General features: G+C 33.5%; 1 protein-coding gene across 1 annotated transcript in view; it reads left to right on the top strand.

Moving 5' to 3' along the window:
• LOC111057799 (SET domain-containing protein SmydA-8) overlaps nucleotides 1–17826 on the top strand; it is a 63390-nt gene that overhangs the window by 25622 nt on the left and 19942 nt on the right. Inside the window, exons 3-4 of the mRNA XM_039425291.1 lie at nucleotides 15733–15761; nucleotides 15821–15925. Coding sequence (XP_039281225.1) covers nucleotides 15733–15761; nucleotides 15821–15925 — 134 coding nt within the window. The remainder of the gene's footprint in view (nucleotides 1–15732; nucleotides 15762–15820; nucleotides 15926–17826) is intronic.

Below are 17826 nucleotides of genomic sequence, written 5' to 3'. Positions count from 1 at the left end.
TGTTGAGTTTCCTTTATCTGCCTTTGTTATTATGAGGTCATCACTTGAAACTTTTTGTTGTATTGATCTGAGGGTCTGTTTGTTTTGGGTCTTGGATGAAATAGTTCTATGATCAATTGTTGATGTCTTCATCACATTGGCACATTTGGCACCCAGAAGTTTGTTTTTGGATATTTCCCCATACTTGTCAATGTTGGCTGCCAAGAGTTGTATGTTCCTGCTTGTGGTCTGGTCAATACAAAATTTCTTTCCTTTTTCCAAAAGGTTCATTTCTGCAGAGTTGAAAACTGTATTGGAGAGGTTTATTACACTGTCTGCAAATTTGAAGGTATCATTTGGTTGAGAATTAGAACTGGGTCTCATAACCTTACCCTGTTGAAGTAGTAAATTCCTGATTTTCCTCTTTTGTATTTCTGACTTCTGTCTTAATTTCATAGAGTTCCTCTCTCTTGTGATATAATCAAAGGTATCAAATTCCCAAGAATACAGCTTGTTCACTAATTGTGTGTGGACAACAAACAGGTAAAAACTGTAACTGTCCCTTCTTCTGTACCAGAAGCTAACTTCATTTTTTAACCAAATGTTCTTAGCCTTATTTAGAGTTTTTGTAGCTGACTCACATTTACTGTTGCACTTCAAGGATACATATTTCGGTGTTAGAGAGTTCTTTAAACATTCTTTGTTGAACCAAATGTTTCTTTCTGCAATACCAAACTTGAGCTTCAGGTTAGAATAGAGTTTTTTTTCTGTTGCACTAGACTAGCACTTTTAATAAATTTAACACTTTTATCAGAGATATTGTGGAACTTCTCCATATTAAGATAAAGAAAGGAAAAAAGAAAAAAGATGTTGTCTAATTCCACTATAACATTTTTATTCACCAAAACTAGTTTTCGTTGCCTATGGCAACATCTTCAGTGGCAACTGAAGCTGATATTTACAGGAAGCAGATGGGAAACATTACAGGTGTGGCAATATTTACAAAGGTTGGCTATTTGATAAAAATATAAACTAAATACTATTACAGTATTAAAACATACAAACAAATAGTGAAAATATTTAATGGAATACATATGATTAATTAATATAAGGATGAGATATAATTTGTGTAATAACAATTTCCAAATGAAATGTTAGACATGGGAGGGGGGGAGGGTGTTGTGATTTGGAGTTGGGTAATCTAAAAGAAAAGTAGCAGAAATAAATGTAATATGTCTATATGAAAAAGCAATTAATAAATGGCTATCTGATGTAATAAGGACAAGGATTATAATACTGACTATTTAATGAGATGACTCAGAGATAGAAACAAAAATTAAAAACAAAGGTTATTTTTCACATTACAGGTGTGGCAATATTTACAAAGGTTGGCTATTTGATAAAAATATAAACTAAGTACTATTACAGTATTAAAACATACAAACAAATAGTGAAAATATTTAATGGAATACATATGATTAATTAATATAAGGATGAGATGTAATTTGTGTAATAACAATTTCCAAATGAAATGTTTGACATGGGAGGGGGGAGGGTGTTGTGATTTGGAGTTGGGTAACCTAAAAGAAAAGTAGCAGAAATAAATGTAATATGAAAAAACAATTGATAAATGGCTATCTGATGTAATAAGGACAAGGATTATAATACTGACTATGTAATGAGATGACTCAGAAATAGAAACAAAAATTAAAAACAAAGGGTTCAAGAGAAATAGGCAAGTTATTGTGAAATAAGAGCTAATAGGATTATAAGAAAAAACTGGATACTTTTAGAGACTCAAAGTTTGTGTGATCATTTAGACTAATTAAAGAAGAGTCATTTTCAAGGATTCTGATCTCCATGGCTTCAAGGGTGTTCAGTAGTTTACCTTTGTTGGTGATGTGTAAAAATTCTATTGTGAAGTTTTCTGTCAAGTTGTGGTTTTGTTCTATCAAATGATTGGCAAAGTTAGAGTCAGTTTTCCCTTTCTTTAATGAATTAATGTGTTCTTTAATTCTGTCTTTGAATTTTCTCCCAGTTTGGCCTACATACTGTGCATTGCAGTCTCTGCATTTTAGTTTGTAGACTCCACTCTTTTCTTCCGGATTGATTTTGTCTTTGGAGCTATTAAGAATGTTGTTAAGTAAAGGTTTGGTGGAGTAGGCAACCTTAAAGCCTTCTTTTTTGAGGATCTGACCAACTTTTTCTGAAACTTTACCTATGTAAGGTAGAGTAAGCCAGGTCTCATTGTCAGTTTTGTGTTTGGGGTTAGGAAATACTGATTTGATTACTTTTCTATTTAATATGGTTTTTAAAATGTTGTTGACTACTTCTTTATTGTATCCATTAGTGATTGCCAACTGTTTGATTATGTTTAGTTCTGTTTGAAAACTAACCTTGTCCATTGGGATGGAAACTAACCTATTCAAAAGACTATTGAATGCAGCTAATTTGTGGCTCAAGGGGTGTGATGAATTGTTGGGAATGAGGGTGTTGCAAACAGTAGGTTTTCTGTAGATATGGAATGTATGTGAGTCATTTTTCCTTTCTATGGAAAGGTCAAGGAAGTTTATTTTTCCATTGTTCTCTCTTTCCATAGAAAATTGTATGTTTTTGTGAATTTTGTTAAGGTAGTTATGGAATTTTTCAAGCTGTCTGTCAGTGCCCCTCCACAGGCATAGAACATCATCTACATATCTGTACCAGTAACCCAGCTTGTCTGCCAGTGGGTTCTTCTCCTTGTCCATGATATCCTTTTCAAAATTGTTCATAAAAATTTCTGCCAGTAATGGGGAAAGGGGAGAACCCATTGCCAGACCTTCAGTTTGTTTGTAGAAATTATTGTTAAACCTGAAAAAATTTTGATTGGTACATAGTTTTAGGCATTCCATGAATTCATGAACTTGACTTTCACCAATGTCTGTTTGATTGAGGATGTCTTTTGTTAATTCCAAGGTTTCAGCAACTGGGACACTAGTGAATAGATTTTTGACATCAAATGATACTAATCTGTTTGTGTTTTGTAATTTAAAGTTTTCCAGTTTTTTGACAAGATCATTTGAGTTTTTCACTGAATATGTGGATTTGAAAGAAGTGAAGTTTCTGAAAAGGCTATTGAGTTTATATGCTAGTTTAGAGGTAGGAGAGTTTATTCCTGATACTACAGGTCGAATGGGTATACCTGGTTTGTGAGTTTTGGGTAGTCCAAAGAATCGTGGTGTCTGAGGGTTCATGGCTGTGATTTTCTTTATGTCCCATTGATTGTTGAAGAGGTTTGAACAGTTGTTGAGGGTCTTCTTGACTAGTCTATTGTAGTTTGTGGTAGGGTCCTGAGGAATTGGAGTAAAGCTGTTTTCTTCCATGAAGTCATTCACTTTTTTAATGTAGGAGTCCTTGTTGAGGATGACTGTTGAGTTTCCTTTATCTGCCTTTGTTATTATGAGGTCATCACTTGAAACTTTTTGTTGTATTGATCTGAGGGTCTGTTTGTTTTGGGTCTTGGATGAAATAGTTCTATGATCAATTGTTGATGTCTTCATCACATTGGCACATTTGGCACCCAGAAGTTTGTTTTTGGATATTTCCCCATACTTGTCAATGTTGGCTGCCAAGAGTTGTATGTTCCTGCTTGTGGTCTGGTCAATACAAAATTTCTTTCCTTTTTCCAAAAGGTTCATTTCTGCAGAGTTGAAAACTGTATTGGAGAGGTTTATTACACTGTCTGCAAATTTGAAGGTATCATTTGGTTGAGCATTAGAACTGGGTCTCATAACCTTACCCTGTTGAAGTAGTAAATTCCTGATTTTCCTCTTTTGTATTTCTGACTTCTGTCTTTATTTCATAGAGTTCCTCTCTCTTGTGATATAATCAAAGGTATCAAATTCCCAAGAATACAGCTTGTTCACTAATTGTGTGTGGACAACAAACAGGTAAAAACTGTAACTGTCCCTTCTTCTGTACCAGAAGCTAACTTCATTTTTTAACCAAATGTTCTTAGCCTTATTTAGAGTTTTTGTAGTTGACTCACATTTACTGTTGCACTTCAAGGATACATATTTCGGTGTTAGAGAGTTCTTTAAACATTCTTTGTTGAACCAAATGTTTCTTTCTGCAATACCAAACTTGAGCTTCAGGTTAGAATAGAGTTTTTTTTCTGTTGCACTAGACTAGCACTTTTAATAAATTTAACACTTTTATCAGAGATATTGTGGAACTTCTCCATATTAAGATAAAGAAAGGAAAAAAGAAAAAAGATGTTGTCTAATTCCACTATAACATTTTTATTCACCAAAACTAGTTTTCGTTGCCTATGGCAACATCTTCAGTGGCAACTGAAGCTGATATTTACAGGAAGCAGATGGGAAACATTACAGGTGTGGCAATATTTACAAAGGTTGGCTACCGTATTTGATAAAAATATAAACTAAGTACTATTACAGTATTAAAACATACAAACAAATAGTGAAAATATTTAATGGAATACATATGATTAATTAATATAAGGATGAGATGTAATTTGTGTAATAACAATTTCCAAATGAAATGTTTGACATGGGAGGGGGGAGGGTGTTGTGATTTGGAGTTGGGTAACCTAAAAGAAAAGTAGCAGAAATAAATGTAATCTGAAAAAACAATTGATAAATGGCTATCTGATGTAATAAGGACAAGGATTATAATACTGACTATGTAATGAGATGACTCAGAAATAGAAACAAAAAATTTAAAAATAAAGGGTTCAAGAGAAATAGGCAAGTTATTGTGAAATAAGAGCTAATAGGATTATAAGAAAAAACTGGATACTTTTAGAGACTCAAAGTTTGTGTGATCATTTAGACTAATTAAAGAAGAGTCATTTTCAAGGATTCTGATCTCCATAGCTTCAAGGGTGTTCAGTAGTTTACCTTTGTTGGTGATGTGTAAAAATTCTATTGTGAAGTTTTCTGTCAATACCAAACTTCAGCTTCAGGTTAGAATAGAGTTTTTTTTCTGTTGCACTAGACTAGCACTTTTAATAAATTTAACACTTTTATCAGAGATATTGTGGAACTTCTCCATATTAAGATAAAGAAAGGAAATTTGTTTGTATGTTTTAATACTGTAATAGTACTTAGTTTATATTTTCATCAAATAGCCAACCTTTGTAAATATTGCCACACCTGTAATGTGAAAAATAACCTTTGTTTTTAATTTTTGTTTCTATCTCTGAGTCATCTCATTAAATAGTCAGTATTATAATCCTTGTCCTTATTACATCAGATAGCCATTTATTAATTGCTTTTTCATATAGACATATTACATTTATTTCTGCTACTTTTCTTTTAGATTACCCAACTCCAAATCACAACACCCTCGCCCCCTCCCATGTCTAACATTTCATTTGGAAATTGTTATTACACAAATTATATCTCATCCTTATATTAATTAATCATATGTATTCCATTAAATATTTTCACTATTTGTTTGTATGTTTTAATACTGTAATAGTACTTAGTTCATATTTTTATCAAATAGCCAACCTTTGTAAATATTGCCACACCTGTAATGTTTCCCATCTGCTTCCTGTAAATATCAGCTTCAGTTGCCACTGAAGATGTTGCCATAGGCAACGAAAACTAGTTTTGGTGAATAAAAATGTTATAGTGGAATTAGACAACATCTTTTTTCTTTTTTCCTTTCTTTATCTTAATTTTCATTAATGTCATCTTTCCTGTATTAGAAAGGCCTTGAATGTATCACACAATGGGTGTATACGTTCATAATATTTGAACTCTGTTGTAGTTCATACACCGTGTTACTTGTAAATATTTGAAAAAACACTTACTTTTGTTGGAGTATTGAGGAATGCATTTCACCCCTGAAGAGGAGCTTCATCAGCCTCTAGGAGTGAAATGCATTCCTCAACACTCCAAGGAAAGTAAGTGTTTTTTCAAATATTTATTAGTAACACAGTGTATGAACTACAACAGAGTTATTATATAGTGTTTCGTCATGGAAAGCAACATCAAAATATTTGAGTTACAACCCCTCATTTCTTCAAAAACTAAAACTTCAATCAGCCGTCATTTTGGATAAAAGTATCATAGAACATTTTTATCGCTGTCATCTTTAATCACAATGGGTGTTTACATTTAAAATATTCGAGTTTCAACCCCTAAGTCACCCCCTTATGAAAGGTTGAAATTCAGTTGTATGTCAAAAGGTAGAGTATTTGACCAATAACTTATCCTGAAAGTTACAGTATTATATCTACAACAGTCTCCAATTTATTGAAGGGTTCCCATAAGCCTACATATCTAGAAATGATATAAGTGTCTATTCCCTCACCAATCTTAAAATTCTCAATTAGTGAATGAAGTGTTTCTCTGTTAAAATATTTTAAACACATATATGATAATTTCTCTTACATGAATTGCTAAGATTACATACATATGACTTATACTTACGGTATCACATTCTTATGAGGGGTTGAAATTCAGTTGTACATCAAAAGGTAGAGTATTTGACCAATAACTTATCCTGAAAGTTACAGTATTATATATCTACAACAGTCTCCAATTTATTGAAGGGTTCCCATACATATGACTTATACTTACGGTATCACATTCTTATTAGGGGTTGAAATTCATTTGTACGTCAAAAGGTAGAGTATTTGACCAATAACTTATTATCCTGAAAGTTACAGTATTATATCTACAACAGTATTCAATTTATTGAAGGGTTCCCATACATATGACTTATACTTACGGTATCATATTCTTATGAGGGGTTGAAATTCAGTTGTACGTCAAAAGGTAGAGTATTTGACCAATAACTTATCCTGAAAGTTACAGTATTATATCTACAACAGTATTCAATTTATTGAAGGGTTCTCATACATATGACACATACTTATTACATACTTATGAGGGGTTGAAATTCAGTTGTACATCAAAAGGTAGAGTATTTGACCAATAACTTATCCTGAAAGTAACAGTATTATATCTACGACAGTCTCCAACTTATTGAAGGGTTCTCATACATATGACATACTTTTTACATACTTATGAGGGGTTGAAATTCAGTTGTACATCAAAAGGTAGAGTATTTGACCAATAACTTATCCTGAAAGTTACAGTATTATATCTACAACAGTATTCAATTTATTGAAGGGTTCCCATACATATGACATACTTATTACATACTTATGAGGGGTTGAAATTCAGTTGTACATCAAAAGGTAGAGTATTTGACCAATAACTTATCCTGAAAGTTACAGTATTATATCTACAACAGTCTTCAATTTATTGAAGGGTTCCCATACATATGACTTATACTTATGGTATCACATTCTTATGAGGGGTTGAAATTCAGTTGTACGTCAAAAGGTAGAGTATTTGACCAATAACTTATCCTGAAAGTTACAGTATTATATCTACGACAGTCTCCAATTTATTGAAGGGTTCCCATACATATGACTTATACTTATGGTATCACATTCTTATGAGGGGTTGAAATTCAGTTGTACATCAAAAGGTAGAGTATTTGACCAATAACTTATCCTGAAAGTTACAGTATTATATCTACGACAGTCTCCAATTTATTGAAGGGTTCCCATACATATGACTCACTCTGTATAATATTCAAACGTCTCCTTTAAAAACAAGTTCAATAATCAATATGATAAAGATTTATAAATATATTGGATTATACATATGACTCACTCTGTATATTTCAATAATGATGCACTGGGATGTTGTCAAGGAATATCGCAAATCTATTGAAAAATAACATTGATGTTCCAACACCAATAATTGTGTCTTCAGTGTGAGAATTTGAAACTTTAAAATTTTTGAGTTCAAAATTTAAAGTTTTAATTTCATAGAGTTGAAAATTCAAAATTTTTCAGTTTGGAATTCTCACACTGAAGATAACAACTTTGGTGTTGAAAAATGTATGTATTTTTTCAATAAATTGATGATATTTCTAGATATTATCTCAGTGTTTCATTAAGAATAAATATCACCTCATCTCACCAACATCAGTATCTGAAGACATTATATTTTATAGATATTTTTTCTCGGGCTGACAAATAATTTTTGAATAGTAGCCTATCGCTGATCGAAATTTATCTATTATTATTATTTATTATTTTACAAAGGCGACTTTCTAGAAGTATTTTAAGCCTAGATGATGATGATGATGATGTAATGAATGATAATACAATGTAGTTAGAGTTATAAATGAATAAAAATCATGTTTTTGGACTCAGGGGACCTTGAAACGTATAGAAAACTTGAAATTGGGGTACCTTAATTTTTTTTGGAAAGCAATACTTTCCTTACCTATGGTAGTAGGGCAAGGAAAGTAAAAATGATAGGTTATGCTATCCACTTGAATTGATTTGAGTTCACTTTTCAGTCCAGAAATATAGCTGTTTACCCTGGTCTATATTTGCTGTAGCAGAAGTCTTCCGGGTGAATTACAGCATTTAATTTGGATTTTCGTTTCATAATAATAATAATATATTTTATATTTGCTATTGACCGTAGACCTAAGAGCAAAATTTTTATTACCTATTTGTGAATAGAGTTTTGTAATTGACATTTTATTGTGATTAGTTTAGGTCTTAATTTGATTTAGATTGATGTTTCCAATTGTATATTATGAATAGGCTACCGTACTCAAAGGAATAAAACTTCATTCTATCCTTTTCAATATAGATGATTGAAGAATCAATTAGTTTCAGAATATAGTTTTATGATCAATATAGTTTTCGTAAAACTTTGGAAATCATACATTTTTGATTTAGGCTAGGAACACACTAATTATAGTCAAGACAAGACAAGACATGATCAGACACAATACTTTACATAGTTGCTTATGACGCATCACACACTGATTAGTCATTGCAATTAGACATGTCTTCATAAGCAACTATGTGAAGTATTGTGACTAAACGTGTCTGATCATGTCTTGTCTTGACTAAGGCTAGGCACACACCAGTTAGTCGAGACAAGACAAGACATGATCAGACACAATACTTTACATAGTTGCTTATGACGCAACACACACTGATTAGTCATTGCAATTAGACATGTCTTCATGAGCAGCTATGTGGAGTATTGTGTCTGATCATGTCTTGTCTTGTCTTGACTAACTGGTGTGTGCCTAGCCTAAGTGGGTCTACTTATAGAAAAAAATAGTGGATCTACTTATAGGTGCGAGTTTTCAGTACACCTAGGATCAGTTTTTTATTCTCAAACTGGAATTTTTTTCAAAAATTTGTGGTTGTGAGATATGAATATATTTCATCAATATAGAAATTACTACATTTCAATCTTATTGATGTCATGCATTGTCCAATAATACAATATTGACACAAGTCGAATCATAGTCACATTGGTAAATTACAAATTATTGATATTAAAATGATGAAAAATAAATCAATTCGATGACAAGATGATAAGAATCACATCATCTTAACATTGTACCATTTTTTAAACTTTTTTTTATTGACCGAACGAAGTGAGGTCTAAGATTCAAGTCGACAGTTTGGCATTTCTCTTAATGTTTAAATGTTTATATATATTTATCTGTATCAATATTCTCACATTCGAGAAAACTAATTTAATAGGTGAATAAAAATAAACAAATGAACTAAATAATGCTGGAGAAATTATAATATTTTTGATTCTAAAAAGTTTATTTTCATCAGATAGAAAGATCATCACGGAACTGGATGAATTATATCATTATGAAATACAAATTCAAACGTGAACTGAGTTTGTTAACATTTAAAACAGTTGACATCTGGTACTTGTGGATGAGAATACTGCGTGAGGTCTACTGTTCACAGAACTACTAGTATTAACACTACCATTTAACATTGAAATGCATCCTGCCTTTCAAACAATACCGTACTGAAAATTGGAGGCAAACGTAGTTTCTTGAAAAATGACACACCTTGAGGCGAGGATATCTCAAAAATATGAGTGATTTGGAAAAAGTTGGGAGATAAATTTTGTAATCTTCAATTTTGCTCAGAATAGTCATATCCGAAAGACGCAGTTTTCGAGCTACATGGGAAAACCTGATATGAAATTGTCTTTTTCCGTTAGGGGTAGGCCTACTCTATTTATGTAAAAGCGAAATAGCACTCACTCACTGACTGACTGACTGACTGACTCACTCACTCACTCACTCACTCGCATAATTAAAAATCTACCGGACCAAAAACGTTCAAATTTGGTAGGTATGTTCAGTTGGCCCTTTAGAGGCGCACTAAGAAATCTTTTGGCAATATTTCAACTCTAAGGGTTGTTTTTAAGGGTTTAAAGTTCGTCTTTTAGCATGTATATTCTTCTTCTCCCAATCTCTTAATTATAATTGAAATTTCCATATCATATGTTACTATAGAACTATAATCTAGATAGAGTACCTCTTCGAAACAGTTGTTAACTGGCAACTAAATTAATAATATTGTCAGGTTGGCATTAAGTTGAGTTGACTTTGTTAGGTTGGCACCAAATTGAAGATTTAGATTCATTTATCGCGGAAAAATTGATTGGTCACTGCTACTTCAATCCTGGGAATATAATATTACTAGCAGTCAGGCTCGCTTCGCTCGCCATATCCGTTTAGCCAGCCGTTTAGTCTGGACCCCCGACTGGATTGTCCTAACATATGATAAAAATGCCCAAATGGAAAATGCAGGCGAGCGAAGCGAGCCTGCTTATCTCATTTTTGGACGATTCAGTCGGGGGTCCAGGGGGCGGAGCCCCCTGGCTAGACGGATATGGCGAGCGAAGCGAGCCTGACGGCTAGTCTTGAATATAAATGAAAAAATCTGGTGTGGTACACTCAAACAACTTTTCTTGCTCATTGATCTATAAGCCTCATTCTTAAACGAGGATAATTTCGGGGAATAACCTTATGCCGATTGGCGGCTAAATAATTAAAACTATGATTATACTATTGTTATTGTTTTCAGAGTACATTTTCCTTTGTTCGAATTATGAAATTTGAGGATTCTTTAAAAGTTGTCAAAACAGCTGTTCTACAAATAAAATATCGACATGTGTTCTTTTGAATAAACTGCTCTACCTACCTACCTCACGCACGAGAAGGAGGTTACAAAGTAAATTTCTCAGGGATGGGGTAGACCCCCTGTTAGTTTCCCAGGGAGGAGACTCATGCCAGTTAATGGAGCTGATAAGTAACTATTTTTGAGAAAATCGTGATAGAAATTTAACAAAATTCATTCTTCTCAGGAATATTACGGAGCTCCTGCAATTTTCCCAGAAATGAGACTCATGTCAGTTGATAGAGCTTATAAATAGCTATCTAGAGTATAAATTTGAAGGAAATCGTTAGAGCCGTTTTCGAGAAAACCGTGAAAAATATGGTTTTTTAGCCATTATCCGCCATTTTGAATTGAATTTCTTATTGTCGGATCCTCATGGTATAAGGAAACACACACACACAGACCAACACCCAAAAATCATGTTTTTGGACTCAGGGGACCTTCAAACGTATAGAAAACATGAAGTTAGGGTACCTTAAATTTTTTTGGAAAGCAATTCTTTCCTTACCTATGGTAATAGGGCAAGGAAAGTAAAAATCTAAGTAAACTCTAACCTTTAAAAAAGGGTAGACCTACTTTTGAAAGCCTAGAATGGAATTGTCTTTTCTCGTTAGGAATACTCTTGAATCGGAATAAAAAAAGTAGTCCTACCCATTAAAGGTTGAAGTGCACTTGGGTTTTCATTTCTATTCCCAAATTGGACCTTTGAACCACTCTCACCCCTTCAGCATAGGGGTAGGGGTGGTGACTTCTGATATGTTTACCTCCTTACTACACCATAAACAAAACTGCGGGGTCAAAATAAGTCTTCTAAACTTTTCCCTCCAGGCCTATAACCAATCATGACAACTTATAACAAAACTGATCTATTCTTAGGTGGTGACAGAAAATTGGCAAATCTGCCGTCCTATAATTTTCACTGACTTTCTAACATGAATTCCAATATATGGTCGAGTTGGAGACATGGAGAGTAATGTCTATACCAAAGTAAATATATTGTTATAATACATTACATTTATTGTTATATTATACAAATAAATCTTCAGTTGAGCAATAAGATAATTGAGTTGATATAAATATAATGGCTGTAGTTGGAGAGTACTAGAATGAAGATTTATTGCTAAAAAATAAATACAAATAAACCTTTAGTTGACCAGTGAGATAATTTGGATTGACCTCTCTCAACTTGTTCATTTTACAACTATGCAATTATGTAGGCTAAATGTTTGAAACACTGCCTGCATTTTCACTCTCTCTCTCTCTCTTCCTCTCTCTTCCACTCTCTCTCTCTGAGAGTGACTGCGCCCTAACTTCGCCCTCCTAGGTCAAAAATAAAGGCAGTCATTCTATTCTATTCTTTTCTCTATCTTTCTCTCTTACCCTCATGTCCCATATTTAGTTAATAAAAATAATACTGCATTTGTAGAGTACTAGAATGGAGTTTTATTGCTATAAAATAAATACAAATAAACCTTTAGTTGATCAGTGAGATAATTTGGATTGACCTCTCTTAACTTGTTCATTTTACAACTATCCAATTATGTAGGCTAAATGTTTGAAACAGTGCCTGCATTTTTTTCTCTCTCTCTTCCACTCTCTCTCTCTCTCTCTCTCTCTCTCTCTCTCTGAGAACGACTGCTTCACCCTCATAGGTCAAAAATAAAAGCAGTCATTCTATTCTATTCTTTTCTCTATCTTTCTCTCTTACCCTTTTTGGTAGAGAGTTAGAGGGAAGGATACAGTACTTCGAATATTCTTTCCGGAGAATGGACATTGATATGTCCAAAGCTCCGCCAATTTATGTAGATGCATAGCAATATTATCTATTTTATCCATAGTTATTACAAATTGCTTTTTTCATATCATATACAGCTCAATAATTATTTTCTCAATTTATACTTTGTAAATTCATCTATAATTTTGCTGTATTGTAAGCTATTGTATATAAGTGTATAAGCCAGTGTAATATTGTAATCTACATAAATAAAGTACTCAATCAATCAAACCCTCATGTCCCATATTTAGATAATAAAATAGTATTTGTAGAGTACTAGAATTGATATTTATTGTTATAAAATAATTACAAATAAACCACCAGTTGACCAGTACGATAATTTGGATTGACCTCTCTTAACTTGTTCATTTTACAACTATCCAATTATGTAGGCTAAATGTTTGAAACAGTGCCTGCAATAACTTTCGAACGAATCCTCTTTCTATCACTCTATCTCTCTGTCTGTCTCTCTCTCTCTCTCTCTCGGTTAGATAACATTAAGATGATTTGAATTATTATCTCTGAATTTGTTCACTGTACAACTACCCAATTATGTAGGCTAAATATTTGATATGATGCCTGAAATTTCTCTCTCTCTCTCTCTCTTTCTCTCTCTCTCTCTCGGCTCAATTCCCTCTCTCTCTCTCTCAGCCTACTTAATTTTATTAATCAATTATTTGATCTTATCTACCCATATAATTATTTTACTTTATCAATTTTCTGTTTTTTTTCTCTTAAATATTCATATTGATTAAAACTTTCACAATATTTCCATTAATAGATAAATCCTTAGTTTAAATAATGAAATTAACGTTTTGGTAGAGAGTTAGTGGGGAGGATATTTTTAATATTCTTCCCGAAGAATGGACATTGATATGTCCAAAGCTCCGCCAATTTATGTAGATGCATAAGAATATAATTATCGATAGTTATTATATTACAAATTACTTTTCCATATCATATACAGTTCAATAATTATTTTCTTAGTCTATATCATGTAAATTCATCTATAATTTTGCTGTATTGTAAGCTATTGTATATAAGTGTATAAGACAGTATATATTGTAATCTACATAAATAAAGTACTCAATCAATCAATCAATCTCTCTCGGTTAGATAACATTAAGATAATTTGAATTATTATCTCTGAATTTGTTCACTTTACAACTACGGTACCCAATTATGTAGGCTAAATGTTTGAAACAGTGCCTGAAATTTCTCTCTCTCTCTCTCACTCTCTCTCTCTCTCTCTCTCTCTCTCTCTCTCTCTCTCTCTCTCTCTCTCTCTCTCTCTCTCTCACGGTTGTGCGGTAATGGGGAGGATATTTTATATCCTTCTTAGAGAATCGACAATTATTTGTTGAAACACCGCCGATTTATGAAGTTACATCACATTATTATATTATCGTTATTCTAATTGCATTCAATCCTTATTCTCATTGATTAATTGTTTACACTTTGTAAAATTCGTTGAATAATTAGCATTACCGTCATTTGATGTAAATTAGTGTATAAGCCAGTAATTATTGTAACATACATAAATAAAGGAATCTAGTCTAATCTAATCTCTCTCAGTAAGATAATTTGAATTATTCTCTCTGAATCTGTTCACTTTACAACTACGATACCCAATTATGTAGGCTAAATGTTTGAAACAGTGCCTGCAATTCCCTGTCTCTCTCACTCACTCTCCAATCTAATCTTATCACTCTCTCTTTTCTCCATCACTATCTCTCTCTCATACCCCATATAGGCCTTCCTACTTCTCTTAAATAGCATTCTAATCCAATTGAATAGACGACATGCCAGGTCTACTTGTTCTACATACCCAACAAGTGTTAAACGCTTTGATTAATAGCCGTGTGCTAGAAAGAGACAAATTCAGTTAAGTTGCCAAATCCGATCCAATTGGGTTGAGGCTTTTGGCCTGCACTTCTATTACAAGCAAAAAATGTTGGAGCATTGTCTAAACTTTGTTTTTTGTTTCAAATAAGCTCTATATAGTACAACAAATCTACTTTATTTTGTTGAATTCTGACAGCAAAATATCCTGTTAGGTTTTTGTTGAGATATAGGCCTAGCGCCACCAAATTGATTGATTAATTCATTCAAGTACATCATCAAAAATGATAGGGAGAGAAAAAATAAGGTAACCTTGTGCTATTCCTCTCCCAAATCTAGATAAGGTTGCACATAGTCCGAATTAGGTTAAGTCTTGTAGTTGTTCAATTCACAAAATATTCAGTTCTTAATTATTTTCACAAAGTAGATTTTTGAATTTAGATGCTTCAAAAGCAAACTAAATCCACTTTTTATAACTTCCGACACTAAAATTAACTGTTATTTTTTGTTCTACATGAATTTTTTATAGGCCTAGGTGCAACAAACCTACTTTTTTATGAGATCCAACATTGATATATCCTGTTGGTTTTTTTCAAAAAATGAATTCTATATGGACCTGGGTCCAATAATTCAAATTTTTATAACTTGTAACAGTGGAATATGATGTTTAGTATTGGTTTCAATTGAATTTTAAATTGGAATATCCGGTTTGCTTTTTGCTTTGCTCTGCCTGTTAGTTTGAGATAAAAAATTAAAAATTGAATGAAAAAGACTGAGAAATTGTCAAAAAACCACAGATTTATTGATACGTAGAAAGACCGGTTTCGGTTATTACAACATTGTCAATCTCTGTTAAACTCAGAGATTGTTTATCAGAGATTACAAAAACTCTGATTATCAGAGATTGACAATGGTGTAATAACCGAAACCGGTCTTTCTGAGTATCAATAAATCTGTGGTTTTTTGACAATTTCTCAGTCTTTTTCATTCAATATGAATAATTACCACAATATCAACTTCTCAACTACACAAAAAGGGAAAAAATTAAATGTTAATTTTGCAATTCTGTTGACAGGTCCACGACGCAGCGGAGGCCCCCTATGCGTGGGCTGTCACCTAGGCCCCTTCGAGGGCGGGTCCGAGGGGGTGTCAGCCCCCCTTAGGGGCTGCCCGGGGGATGTCGCCTCCCTGTCTGCAGCGACCAGTGTGCGAAATCACCGCGACATCTCCCAGAGTGTCGTCTGCTAGCGTCTGCCGACAATAATCAAGTAGGCCCACATTCTAAATCAAATTCATTGGCTGAAATATTAAAAATAGGTAGCCTACTCATTTCTATTTATTCTATACTCAAAAACTCTTTGTCTTTAAAAAAAAAAACTCATCTGTACCTATCAATGTTGATTATGTTTGTGACGAAGCCTATTGCGATATTATTGTTTAATGGTAAATAAAGTAGCTTATTCTTATACAGTCGGTAGATTTAGGTCTATGTGAATCATGAGCGCTTGTCCTTCTATAATGAGGTTCACGTTGTAATGTTTACTGTGGAGAAGAATAGGAGAAAAACGTTGCCGATTCTCTGGCTTGCCACTGCCTTTAATAGAGGATAGCTGTTACCGATATATATTTAATGTAGCCTAATATTAACAGTTAATATTTGTTTAAAATTATCAATTATGTTTCAATTGTCAAGAAATAGTTATTTGTGCAACTAGTGCGCAAGGTGACAGTTTGCTGCACCGAAAGAAACGTTTACGCCCGAGCCGTAGGCGAGTAAGGAATGGTTTCTTGAGTGCAACAGAGGAACTTTGTGCACGTATTTCATATTAAATTTTTCCTACAGTTACCATTGAATATGAAAAGAGGGTAATTATGGGTAAAATTGCCTGAAATGCATGGAATGCTTGTGTGTGTGATGCTGTTATTAATAAAAACCTTAATTTATTGTCAAATTGAATAATGTAGTAGTGTTTGAATGAAGGGGCGGCTGTGTGCTGTGTGGGTGGTGACTGTCGCTGTCCTCGTTGTCCATCGTTATTATTATAACTTGCACCACAACACTATACCACAGTCACTGTTACCAACTTCATTTTGATTTTGCTGCACTGGTGCTCCATATAACCTACTAACAATTTTGCGTTGCCATGTTGCAAATCTGGAGTACAGAAAAAAAATTTCCCGAACTAGAGCGGAAAAGTGATTCTTTGCGTTCTGTAATCAGTGCAGCAATGGCCACTTTTCAAGGTAACTGTAGGAGAGTATATTTCTAAAGATTGAAAATAATGTCTCTTTCTCTCCAATGGCGCTACAGCACAAATCGGGGGCTTTGGCCTCAACCAAACAACGCCTCCATCAATCCCTATCCATTTCCGGTCTCTTCTATCCCAAATTTCACTAGAGTGAGGTCCACGTTATATTGGCAGTGGAGAAAGATAGGAGAACAACGTTGTCGAACCTCTGTCTTGTCAATGCCTCCTATAGACAGCAGTAGCTGATACAGGTTTGTTGATGTAATTTCAAATGTTCATTCTCGTTTAAAATGATCAATTATATTTTATAAAGCAAAAAATTATATTTTCCAATAATTTCATAATTAATTTTCATAATTTTCGATGAAATATTTTGTTGATTAATTATTAATTCTACATTGTTAAAAGACGATCTGGCAATAGAGCAAAGTGAGAAAGAGATAGCGCTATCCGCTTTGTTGAATGATAGACAAGGATAGCTAATCAAATCCTGCCATTATAACGTGGACCTCACAATAGCAACATCGCGGAGCTAGAAAAGGAAAGCGGTATCTGCTTTGTCGAATGATAGACAAGGATAGCAACACCAAGGCTCAACTCACACACACGCGACTCAAGTCGAGAAGAGACTCGACTCTAGTCGAAAGCATGTGTCTTCAAATGGTGACAGTCGCGGAGACTAGAATCGACTAGTCTGAGTGTCACCATTTGGAAACACATGCTCACAACTAGAGTCGAGTCTCTTCTCGACTTGAGTCGCCTAAGTGTGAGTTGAGTCTAATGCTAATCGAATACTGCCATAATAAGGAAGACTAGATTCTAGGGATTCCAGTTATAAAGTCAGTATCTGATGAAAATTGGGTTACTTTATCATTGGGCAAATCAGATTGTTATGAAATTGAAGATTTTTTTCACGATGG

This window comes from Nilaparvata lugens, chromosome 3 (genome assembly GCF_014356525.2).
Source record: "Nilaparvata lugens isolate BPH chromosome 3, ASM1435652v1, whole genome shotgun sequence".
Classification (NCBI taxonomy): Eukaryota; Metazoa; Arthropoda; class Insecta; order Hemiptera; family Delphacidae; genus Nilaparvata; species Nilaparvata lugens.
Note: the sequence above shows the minus strand (reverse complement) of the source record. Positions and strands in the feature narration are given on the sequence as shown.